Here is a 13,314-nt window from a genome sequence, read left to right on the forward strand (position 1 = left end):
ACAAAGCCAAGTGCTGGGTCCTGCACCTGGGTCATTGCAACCCCAGGCAGTGCTACAGGCTGGGGGCAGTGGTTGGGAAGCTACCAGATGGAAAAAGTACCTGGCTGTGCTGGTCAGCAGGAGCTGAACATGATCCAGAGTGTGCCCAGGTGGCCGAGAAGGCCGATGGCATCCTGGCCTGGATCAGCCAGGCTGTGGCCAGCAGGAGCAGGGCAGTGACCGTCCCCCTGTACCCAGCACTGCTGAGGCCACAGCTCCAATGCTGTGCTCAGTTCTGGGCCCCTCAGTGCAGAGAGACATTGAGGGGCTGGAGCGTGTCCAGAGAAGGGCAACGGAGCTGGGGAAGGGTCTGGAGCACAAGTGCTGTGAGGAGCAGCTGAGGGAGCTGGGGGTGTTCAGCCTGGAGAAAAGGAGGCTCAGGGGAGACCTTACTGCAAAGAACTACAAATTATTTATGAGTTACATATACTTCAAATGGACCCTGCTAAATGACTGTTCCTTAAAAGTTCTTGGGACTTCCTGGACTTAGCAAATGTCTTCAAATACCAAAATGGAAATGAAGCCAGAGGATGAGGCAGTCTGACATAATCTGTTAAAGCCTGTAATATAAAGTTCATGTTTATTGGAGCTTTTTCTACATAAACAGAAAATAGGGCAAGCCAGCTGAACAGATTGATATCAGTATTTTCAATTACATTTTTACAATAAAATAAGCCATAAGGTTAGTTTGTAGAAATTAAAGCTGAACACATTTAAATTAAATACTTACTAAGGGTTGCTTATCTGCAAAACATGTGAAGCAAATGGGTTTCTGGTAATGGCTTTTTGAACATCTGAAAAAAGCATTAAAGTATATAATGAATATTAAATAAACAAAATACTTCAATAAAAATAAGATTCACAGTCAAATATTCAACTAAAAACTTTCTGAAGACTGTGAAAATGTAATTTAATAGCACTGGTTTTATTTCCCCTACCAACAGCTGCTGAAGTATAGGCCATACCTCTATTTTTAAAATTTGCATCTAAATAGTAAACAAACAAAAAATTTAGTACCATTAAAGGCATCTAAAGCTAGAGAAAAGAATGCCATCTATTCTCCAGCAACAAATATTCCAAATGTAGATTGGCTAGTGATTGACTGCTATTCATTCAAAAGACCAATATAAAGCTACACGATTTTTCAATTTGGTTGGTAACATGTGAAAACTAAGCCAAAAGAAGGGACGCAAAAAGATAACAGCTTAGAAAAGCAATCTACTTGTATGACACGTAAACACCTACAGCACTTAGTTACTTACAAGTACTTACATGTAAGTCTATCTGTAAAATTTCCCAGCTTCCTATTACCAGTATTAATCCCCAAATAATTAGGTATGCTAATTAAATTTCTGAGATACATATGTACATGTATGTATTACACTAACTTTTACAGTTACTTCATTTGCAATCTGTTAATTCATATGATTCTTTCACTGTTTCTTCCATACTGCTATGTACTTTTCTTACAGTTTTCCTCTTCACATTTCAAAAATTTCAGCGTTGTTGCTCCCAGTTATTTTGCCGAATTCACCTTTCCCTTCTTTGTAGTTTCTCTGTTATGTACACAGAAATTTAATTTTATATGCTTATATTTCTCTTTTCATATCTACTTTCTTAACCTGACCACATCATACTAAAACAGTTTTCTGGTAAAAAATGGATTTTTAAATTTCCATTTGCCTGGAAGCAATAACCACAGGTTATGATACAATGAAATTCTGAACCGCTGTTTGACAGAGCAAGAATTGTAAGCTACAGCTGCACAAAGTTTCTAAACAATTGCAAAGATCTTTTATTCTGCTGTTGCAGTCTATAGGAAACTGAAGCCTTTTTCCTCATAGTCAGACTATTCACCATGTAATGTAGAAATACATGGATACTGCGCAGAAGTTTAATAAACCCTGGTTTAGTTTCATTCCAGTCAATAAGGGGGTGAACTTAGGCAACCTGATCATAAATACTGCACTCCAGAAAGAATAGTAGTGGAATAGTAAAGTGAAATCAGTGGACTTTAAGAAAGCACATTCTAATAAGCTCAAATAATTAGCATGTAAAATTTTATATGAAAAAAGTGCAAGGAAGATGTAAAATTAAGGAGAGCTGGCAATTCCACGTAGAGCACAAATGGCAAGCAATTATTCCAATCATATAAAAAGCCAATCAGCCAAGCAGAAGAGACTAAGTCATAAGGTTCCCACTGATTTCAAGTACAGAACGGAGCACACAAAATACCAAAACTATGCCAAACTGATGTGATTTTTTAATGGAAGACTGGTATGATCACATCAGTCAAAGCAAATCGTAAAGTAAGCAAGAGACTCAAGAAGTAAGTTTGTACTTCAAGTGCAATATCATAGGATGACTAAAGAAAGCGTTAGCTGACTAATCACAGGGGAAAGAATTATTAAATTATTAAGAACAAGTACTTTTTCCCCACATTCGTCAGCAACATGGAAGCTGTGGCTGGAGAGTTCATATAAAGAGCACCAGTATAAAGCAGGTAAGAAATCCACCTGGCATAAAGGAAGAACAAGTTAGAGAACACTTAGGTAAGTCTGCCATTTTTAAATGGTTGCACAAGTAATATTCATGTGTACATTTATATTTATCTGCAGCAACGTCAGAACTCCTTATTTATTATTTCTAGCCTTTCAGAATTCATGGAGAAGAGAAACATTCTAAAATATTAGAAGAAAGAAAATGAAAAGCCCATTCATTATAAAGGGCTACATTTGCAAAACTGTATGACATAGAGGGCAATAATTTGCAAAAAGAATTGCAAAAAAATGAAGATGGATAAGCTTTGGAACAGATTTCCAAGTGAGGCTGATGCACCCGATGCACCTTGATGGAACAATTTTGACAAACATCTCTTACAAACAACAGGTATCTGAAGATATCCTCCCATCACATTTAGAGTTATTCTTGACAAAGAAAAAGTCATCATTATTTTAAATTAATTTCATTGACTTAAAGAAGGGTTTCCTGATTTTGATACACTGTTTGATACATTTAGTAAACAACAACAATAACAGAAAATATTTCTATTACAGGATTCTTGGTTTCATCCAAAAAAATCGATGGCAACAAAATATAAAGTTATTTAATCAACTGATATGGCAGTATATTTATTATCCAACTTACTTTGTAGCTTTTCATCCAGACAATCCAGAGACTGGAAAATCTTCTGTTCTTCTATGGAAAGGGTACTCCTGCCTGGACACAGAGCCGTTTTAAGCAGTGAGAGCTGTCTGGCTGGCTTCACATGGTCCATGACTGCCAGGATTTCACTCTCTGCAATTGGTGTACTTGCTAGTTTTTCTGCCACTAGAAACTGAGCAGTGCTTTCTGAAACTGAAGAGATTACAGGGGGATCTTCAAATGAGAAGGGCTCATTTGAATAAACTTTTAAATAAACTGCTCTTTTTCATAACCATAGGTCTGGGAAACACACAAAATTGACTTTAAAAGAAGAAAAAGGTGGGAAAATCAAGAAACATGAAATGTTAGAAAATGAAATAATTAAGGACATTAATTTATCTTACAAATGGCACCAGAGAAGGTACTATTGAGTTTGGAAATATGTAATGATAACAAGCAATACCTGTCCACATCATACAGTTATATGTGACACATACAGTTAAAAAAACTCTAGGAATTGAATAAAAATGGAATATATGCTGTAATGCATTTATAAAACCATTAATATCATGCTACATGATGCTATATCTTATCTTTACAGGAAAAAAATGCTGTATAGAATTACCCTTTCTTACTTAGAATCACTGATGCTAAAAGACACAAGCCATGTTACACTGGGTATATTCTGTCATTCTACTTTATGTATAACAAAGAACTGAAGTAAGTTGTGTTACTATACCTTCCTCAGATTTAGAGATGTTTTTCATCTTTTGTACTGGATCAAATGCAGATTGAATGGGACTCAGCTGGACAGCACATAATGAATTCTATCAAAAATATTGTAAGAGTATTTTAAGTATAATTTAAAGTAACTACCTTCTGAACATGTTTTAATATTTTGTATTACCAATGTTTTCAAGTGAAAAAAATATTATGGTACACAAATACAGAGATGTATTCTACTTAGTTTTATTCTTTTCATTAGCAGTGACAGCAAGGTGTTTATAAGCATTGATTCAAAATCATGTGACAATGAACAAATATTTGATATTCCTGAAACTCTTTCCATTTTGAAGATGAATAACATTTTAATTTTTATGGTGTTTTATATTAACATGTGCATGATGACCAGGCTTCCATATTTTAGAGATGACACTTTGTCTTCTGCATTCTGAAAAACCTTGGTGTTTATTTTCATAGTTGCCAAAAACCTGATTTTGTCTTGTAACAGGAACACCACCTTGAATGACATGCAGACAAAAGTAAACAAAAATGTGTAAACAACAAAAAAATATAGTAGTAGCAGAACTTACAATGGGGAGTAAATGTCTCTGTCCACATTTAGATATCTACATCTGATCTCCCTAAATTGTCTTAGATGTGGACATAAGGAGCTTAAGTGAAACCCCACATTGAGTCCCAGAAAATAAAGATGGTCTGCACAGGGGTACAAGGTGTTACCAAGTAAAAAGGAGAATGAAAGTTGAGCTGTGATATAAAAAAATATCAAATAAGTAATGTTTCAGAAAATAAACTACATTTAGAGAATAATCTTAAAGTCTAACTGCCCAATTCAATAAATCACTGTTGATAAATTGTTGTATCTATATGTTAATTGATTCAACTTCCATTAAGATTCCATAGTAGTGTGCAGAAAACATATAGTAGTTCACAAAGTTTATGTGATTCACAAAAATCACAGAATGGTAGAGGTGGGAAGGGACCTTCTGAGGCCATCTGGTCCAGTGCCCCCACTGTAGCAAGGTCACATAGAGCTCATTGCCCAGGACCATGCCCAGATGGCTTTTGAGTGACTCCAAGGATGGAGACTCAAGAAAGTCTCTCGGCAATTTATGCCAGTGCTCAGTCACTCTTGCAACAAAAAAAAGTTTCCTGATGTTCAGAGGGAACTTCCTGTGATTCAGTTTGTACCCACTGCTCAGGTACTTTCAGTGGGCACCATAAGTATAGTAAGTCTAAAAGTCCTCTTTGCAGCTTCCTTCCAGGTATTTACAGACATTGGTAAGACTCCCCAAGGCCTTCTCTTCTCCAGGCTAAATACTCCAAGCTCTCTCAGCCTTTCCTCATAGGAGAGGTGCTCCTGTCCCTTTACCATCGTGGTGGCTCTTCGCTAGACTCTCTCCAGCATGTCCATGTCTCTCTTGTACTGAGGAGCCCAGAACTAAACATAGTATTCCAGGTGTGGCCTCACAGGCATTGTGAGGTTTAAAAGTCATGGATTTAAACCTTATTTCTATAGCTTGGCATTTTGTGGTTAATCTTATTAATTCATACATCTTTGTGCTAATTTTTAAAAGGCAGTACTGCTGGGCAGCATTTTCTCTCAGCTAGAGAGGTCTAATCTAGACACAGTACCTCAAATTTATCTCAGTTTTGCCTGGTGTAGCAATACATTTTCAAAATGGAAGCCTCAAGTCTCAAAATTAAAATTATGTTCTTAACTAAACTTTCATGCATACAAACTGGAGGTGCAAACTAGAATTTTCACGTGCAACTCAGGAATCTACATACCTATATTTGTAAACACAGTTACTAGATTTGTAAATAACGTTACTTGATTTAAACTTGGGAACACAAATTACCTATTTATTTGCACAATAAATATTTACATGTGCAGTTTAATGAGCTGTTCATAATTTGACCAAGAGTTGCATTACTGATTCTAACACAATTTTATTTCTTTTCTGGTTTTTACAGTGACATTAAAGCAGAATTCTTATCACTCATAGAAAAAGAACTGATCCTAGAAACATATTTGAAACTAGTGATCTGGCTGCTGTCATCAATAGTAACATGGGACACATCAGCTTTGAAACATTGCCATTTAGTTATATGCAAATTATTGTAACACAATACATGGTGCTGAATAACATCTGAAAAGGAAAGGAGATGTGATCATCTTAAATTAATATGAGAGAAAATTAAAAAAAAAAGAAAAAGAAAAAAGAACCCCCATGTTATATTAGTAATCACATAATGTTTTACTGAAAAAATAGAATTCAAAGTTGCTCTATGTCTATGCATCAATACTTTATTTAATTAATTTGCAAGACTAGATCAATGCTAAGGAGAATATTCCTTTGAGATATATAAGACAAAATAATAATAATCAATACTATCTTTAGGGAATGAGATTTTGAGCAGTGTACTGCTATTTAACCTTAAGCACATTAATTAGCCCCAGATTTGTCACAGGCTAAAGGTTAAACACATTTTTAAAGCCTTTACTGACTGAACAAGAAAGGTGTTAAAAATTCTAATATGCAGCTAGAATAATATGCTGTAATATTTGTCAGAGAGAAGACATACAACTTGAAGCCTGGAAGCCAAACTAAATTAAGATCCTCATGGACAACAATTGTATTCATCTGGTTCTCACTTTCTGTACATTTGGCAAAGCATTGCAACAGATCACATTTTCTACACAAACCTCATGGAACTCTGCAGATATTTTACTAGAGAGCAGTGCAGTATTCAGTCTCACTGCAAGCACTTTAGGACAAGACTGTGGTGTCTATGTGCATTTGCAGGCAATTGAACAAATAACAGCAAGTCAGTAAGAGCTATCTAGAGTATTTAAAATAGAGAAGACTTTCAAAATACAAAATATAAGCAGATACTGAGGGAGGGCAACCCACATACATTTTAAAAGGCAGTTACTCAGTCCTTCTTTAAAAGAGCTGGAGTTATGTGGCACTGGGGATGAGCATTTAAAGCTGCAGTGAAGACACTGTTAGAAGTGCACAATTTGGACCCAGGACATTTCCTGATTCATTTATCTCATGTGCAGATAAGGACATCAAGAGACAAAAATCTCTGCTGGAGGCAAGGCGTGGTAAAGCAAGTCTTCATTAATTTCCAATGTAAAATCAAATAGGTTAAGTCACATTACACAGATCTTAAACTCATCCGTTTGACTTTGAACTGGAACAGACAAGGAGATAAATATTTTCTGTTCCCACCCCTGCTTTAGGCCAAGAATATTCACCTGCTTGCATCTGCTCTTACACAACAGAGATGTTCTGAATCACTCCATTAAAACTGTAAAAACTGTTAAAACTGTATTACTGTAGATAAAAGTAAAAATGTGTGTGGGTTAAAGTTAAGGATATTCATCATTTTGTTAGAAAGTATCTTTGAGTTCCATGGCGAGACCTTGGGGTGATGCCACTATGAGAAGCAGTTTGGAATACTTCTTGTACCTGAAGCAGGGACTACAGCTCTCAGGAGCTCCAGCTGCAGCCCTCAGCAGGAAGCAAACCAGCACACTACATAGAAATTAAAAGCACAAGGATGTCATCAGTGCCCAAGACACGGAATATAGCTAGGCTGCATGGGACAAACAAGGCAAATCAAAAAGCAAGAAATGTCAATTGAAATGTAAACCCCAGGAGATTAAGGTTTACTCTCCCAAATATTTCTTATCCATCTTTCCTGTACCTTATCAACCAATTTGTGCCTCATATTGCTCCCAAGGTTAATTTTTAATAAAATGCAGGATTGTTCCTCAAATTTCTTAAAATTCTTTATAAATCAGATATACTTTGCAGCTGAGCAATGTTTGCCTGGCAGAAGCTCTTTAATTTTAACTAATCTTAATTTTTGCTCAGCTTTTGATGGTATTATTGGGACTAAGTCTCAGTAATTGTAGGCATTTAGAGTGTCAGCATTTTAAAAACAGTAGAACTAACCTTCTTTCACTCTCACATGGCAGTGACTGTTGGACAAGCTATCACTCTTAGTTACCTTGTAAAACTCACTTGTATAAACTTAGTCACTTACTCCTATATCATTATTCAGACCACCTGTCACATCTGCTCATTAGTCATGAATATAATCTCAGGAAAAAGACTTCCTTTTCATTTAATATTGCAGAGAGCTATTAGAAATGAGGATTGACATTTGAGAGGCCTCTGGGCACCACTAGAATAGAAATGAGAATGATAAATGGTGAAAGCTTGTTAAAACTGGCTGTGTTGTGTGAATGGATGAAAAGGTAGGATGTTTTAACTGAAAACAAATCTGTGATGTATTTGAAGAAGACTTTTGTCTGAACATTCCCCAACCCCAGAACCAGAAACATGACTCTTACCAGAAGCAGATTGTTTTGGAGCTTGGGTAGAATGTGCTCCATGCCAGAAGCTGCTTGTTTTTCCAGCTGCTGGAATATGATGGAGATGTAATCTATTTTTTGTGTTAACAGGTCTTCTCTCAGAGCAAGTTACTGAATGATGCTGACAGGCGCTTGCCTTAGCATTATTTACAGAACAAGTATTTTTTGCCCAAGGTTTGTCCTTGGCTGTGCTGCAGTCAGGTGTAGAGATGGTAGTGGCCAAGCCAGCACAGCCAGCAATATTCTCACTGTTTTCTGCACTGTTCCTGTTTAAAACCTGACTGGCTGGCACAACATGCCTGTCATTGAAATCACTGCTGCGAGCACTGGTAGCTTGCAGGCTGGCAGGCGGCAGTGACTGACACCCAGGGCTGGCTGTGTTCTCAACACTTCTGTTTCCTGGCAGAGGTGTGGAAGGTGGGTGAGGTGCGAGGTATTTCCCTGGAGCATTTTCAGTCTTGTTGGCTTCAGTGGCTGACTGCAGTTGGATCAGAGTGCCTCTTCTCTTCTTGGGCATAAAATGTGACTGGACTCTTACAGATGTTGCTCTTCTGGTTATTTTTGCCTTATTTTTGAGTTGATCACCTTCTTTAACTTTACCATTATTGCTACATACTGGGGGTTTACTTGTTTCATCTTTTGATACCACCCAAACTTTCTTAGCAGAAAAGGATCCTGTAGATGTAAATATATTCTGAGATGGGTATTCTTTATTTGATTTTTCAGTATTAATGTTTGGTTTTGACATATAAGAATTTTCCTGATGATTTTTTATGAACATGGGGTTTGAAGGCTGAGCAACAATACTTAAATTATTCTTAAGAGCGTTATTTGCAGTTTGAACACATTGCAGTTTTGAAGAACATATTTCACTGATGCTTTTTTCACAGCATTTTTCATCATTTTCTATTATTATCTGGTCAATTTCATCACACCATTTTAGCTTCCTATTGCATTTTTCAATTTCTGCACTTTTGTTTTTTATTTTTGCCAGTTCTAAACTGTCTCTGATAGATGACATGAGTTGAGTGCCAGAACTGATCGCATGGTCTGTAACCACAGCTTTGAAATGACTAGGTTCATATTTAGAACCCTTCTTTAAGATACTTCTGAATAACTTCACTCTTTTTCTTTCAAGAATATTATTTTTCAGGATTTTGTCCTGTGCAGGAGTGCCAGAATTGAACCCTGTATCAGATAACAGTGACATATTTTCAACTATATTTCCCTTTCCTTCTTTATTATTCTGTTGTTTAACTTGCAACAGAACTGAGGCATTTGGTATGTCCTGAAATAAAGATGTTTCTGAAATAATATCATTCATACATTTAATATTTTCTTCTTGTGTTTCAGTCATTTTTCCTAAGGTATTTTTTAAAAAGCCTGTACTGATGTTTTTGTCCTTTGGTAATACATCAGCTGTGCTGGGAATGCCAGTGGAACATCCCTGATTAGGAAATAAGATTACAGATGTTGCAATAGGTTGACTGGATGCTTGCATAGATTTAGTTCTCTCCTGTGGGGTCATTTTAAAACTCTGATCTTGCATCAGATCCTGAATTCTTTCTCCTGGAATAGAATCAGAGCTGTCCCAGGCTCTGCTAGGATTGAAAACAGGATGACCAGTGGCAAATGTGCTAGCTGTCCCAGAAGATGGCTTGCTTCTGTCTTTTATGTTTTGCAGAAAACTAAATGCATTACTTACAGAGCTCTTTTGCTTACCAGAGGCAGAGAATTCTGCAGGTTGTTTTCCAGATCTGTGAGAAACAGATGATTCCTCTTCTGAAGTGTTTACATGTTCAGCGGGAGTTAGAACATTATGTTTAGCTAAAAGATCATGAATAGGTATGTTGCGGTAGTGTAGCAAATCTACATTTCTCAGACAATTATTTAGATGCACATTTTTAGAAGTACTTTGATCTGTGTGAAGTAAACCATTATTCCTAGTCTGGCATTTTTCTGGATCATACAGGGCACAGTCACACTGTGTGGTAAAAGATGATTCACTCTGTGTTGTGCAATTTGCATTTTGTTCTCCAGCCTCAAGACTGTCAAGGCTCATCAGGCTTTCTGAATCATCTGTTTCTTTGACTTCTTGATGAAAATTCTGAAATACAGGCATAAAACCAAACTCTCAGATTTATCAGAAATGTGGTTTTGCTGATAATAATTTTTCATTAATGAGAGATTAGACCAAATAAATATTTAGCCTAGTGTTTTTGTGACTTAGGGTCATATCTCCATGTGTGTTTCCATCAAGTCAAAATTTACCTGGGTTAAATTCCAAAAGAAAATGACATAGTTTGGAAAGAAATCCAGAAGAGAGAGCAGCATAGTTCAACAAATTTAATCTTACTTTATATATAAATCTGCAATATTAAAAAAGGAACTAAATTTATCGGAACATCAGTACTGTTTCTGAATTTCCCTATGAGACTGGGTGGTTTTCATCCTCTGTAAGGGTACTTGAGTTATAAATTGAAAGAAAATCCATGAAAATGAAGGTTTGATAGGGGATTTACTCCAAACTGCAACTTTTCCATATTATTAGACTGAGTATACTTCTTTTCAGAGAAAGTGCCACAAGTGATGAAGAGTTAAGCCTTGTCATGGTAAACACAGAAAAGTCTCTTGGTTATCATAACCACAGTGATTAACAACTCCCCCCAGTGAAACTCCTTCTTCAAGTCTTTCAGAAAGAAGAAAATATGTCCTATTCAATGACGACAGATCAAGTCCCAGGGCATAAGGGACTCATCCACTTCCCCAACCTCTTCATTAAATTTTAATGGAGTCATGAATAACAGCAACTGGCACCATCTGAAACACAGTGGGACAGCTGTGTGCATGTACTATACAAATGTTTTCTTCACTATTGCTCCTCTATCCAAGCACTGAGATGCTGACGTGGTTGAAAATACATATTTTGTTAAGTACAAGATTTCAAAATACACATGAACATAAAGGAAAAAAAGCATGTCAACAATTTTCAGTCTCATACACTCTTGCCTGGAAGTTCACTTTCACACAGCTCAGCAGCAAAGTAATTTTAAACCTTATGTTGGACAAAATTGGTGTGAAAAATTAAGAGAAGCTGAATTAGATATGCACTCTTATTCAATAAAAGGAAAATGTTTCAACTAGCAAAATCTGTTAACCTAGGGTGAGTGACTATATATCCGCTTGCAATGACATTGAATTAACATTTTGAAAACTCACCAAACACCGAATTCTTTAGCAAATACTAACACATTTTTGTAGTAAACATTTTTTATTCCAATAAAATTGTTATATCTAAATATTGTATATTTTATAGCTATACAAATGTATTAAACTGCAGAAGAAAAAGCTTAGTAAGTCCTGAAAGACTTTTTATTATTGAATTAAATCTTATCTTGCACTAAATGTTTAGCGGTTGGTGCAGTCTTCCATTATAGTTGTGATCTGAGATAAAGATACTAAATAGAAGATCAAAGAAGGAAGTGTAGGGAAAGATCCCTTTATGGAATATTTTCAAACTAAACTTATACAAACCTGTGTCCTTCTAATAAAAAAGAATAAGTATCACTTTGTTAGTTATTTATTAACTTGAAATTATATTGTTAACCTCTGCTTGAACTTCCCCAAACATGGAAAAAGCATATACTCAGAGTTTTTTATATCAGACCAAATTTAAGAACTAATTCTGAAATTTTCAGAAGGGGAAAAAACCAGTGAAAAGAAATTACAGCTGTCAGGCTTACTTCTTGTCTAATTTGGAAAGTGCACCTGTACAGGAAAATGTGTTTCTCAAATGACAGAAGAAAAATTTTGTGAAGATAGATTTAAAAAAAAACTGCTCTTGATAGCAGGTTAACTTAAGCAAATAAATCTGGAGGGTGCAAGAAAATTTCCAACTTTCAAAAATTAAAATAAAAAAATCTGTGTAGCTGTGCTCCAGTAGTTGAAAATAGACTTGTTCCTACATTATATAAATAAGTATGCTCCTTATAAAGCAAAGCCCCATGGAAAACAAAATCTCAGTGGAGGTAACATCCAGAAGTGTTAGGAACTAAAGAACAAAGAAGGAGTTCTCATTTAAACACACACTCACTGTTACTTAGTTCATGCAAATTTAGTTCATTTACATTTGTTTTGTTGCATCATACAATTTCATCTTTTCACAGATTAAAGATGCTTAACATTCTCATTAAAATATTTACATATTTCCCCTTTTACAGTACTATGTAATGCAAATGAATGTCCCATTTCCTTGTAAAAATGTGTAATTAGAAGTCCTTCTGCAGAAATAAAAAAGCATTCAACAATTATGCTTTTTTAGTGATCAATAAGTGCAGGGAAATAAACCTAGAAATCCCAATGACTTAATTTTATTTAATCTGTGAGAATTTTATAGGATGATAAGAAAACAAAATGTTCATAGAGTACTATATTGTTATTTGCTGGATTTACATGTTTCCTATTATATAAGTGCCATTTATTGTATTTACTATAGCCTGCATTATCTTATGTTATAATGCATGAAATCTAACCCCCACACATATCCACATTCCTAGGAAAGGAATACTTCCGAGAAGTTAAAGAGGTCACTTGTATGTCTTAGGACTTAGAACAGCTGTGTCAAGCAATTTCATTTTAGTAAAGCAAAGGGAAAACATGAGCCTAAGAGATCTTTCATAAGGCCAGTTAAAGAACAATATAGCAACAAGTAACATTTTAAGTGAACCCGACAAGTGAATTTTCTGGCAAAGGACTCTGTCAGAATGCTATTACACTAAAGAGCTGCTACATGTGTATTTGACATTTTCTGCAAAAGAAGTGCTGACTGCTCGTAATTCCAAGACGTGAATAGGAACACTCTTCTGAAGATAAAATCCTGAAAAAATGCTACCTATTCTCAAAACTGAAGCCCCTCACACCTTCACACTACTTGCTATTTTTGATAATTTCAACTGGTGTCTTTACAGAAATTCTTTGTTTTTCATATGTGTATATTT

General features: G+C 35.7%; 1 protein-coding gene across 1 annotated transcript in view; it reads right to left on the bottom strand.

Annotated features, from left to right (window-relative positions):
- Nucleotides 1–768: 768 nt before the first annotated feature.
- The window catches only part of CEP126 (centrosomal protein 126), a 34,477-nt gene continuing 21,931 nt past the window's right edge, over nucleotides 769–13,314 (bottom strand). The window contains exons 6-10 of the mRNA XM_030954070.1: nucleotides 8,297–10,424; nucleotides 4,299–4,423; nucleotides 3,923–4,010; nucleotides 3,187–3,396; nucleotides 769–833 (exon numbers count right to left, since the gene is read on the bottom strand). Of these exons, the coding sequence (XP_030809930.1) occupies nucleotides 769–833; nucleotides 3,187–3,396; nucleotides 3,923–4,010; nucleotides 4,299–4,423; nucleotides 8,297–10,424 (2,616 nt within the window). The remainder of the gene's footprint in view (nucleotides 834–3,186; nucleotides 3,397–3,922; nucleotides 4,011–4,298; nucleotides 4,424–8,296; nucleotides 10,425–13,314) is intronic.

Source organism: Camarhynchus parvulus, chromosome 1 (assembly GCF_901933205.1).
Source record: "Camarhynchus parvulus chromosome 1, STF_HiC, whole genome shotgun sequence".
NCBI classification, from domain to species: Eukaryota; Metazoa; Chordata; class Aves; order Passeriformes; family Thraupidae; genus Camarhynchus; species Camarhynchus parvulus.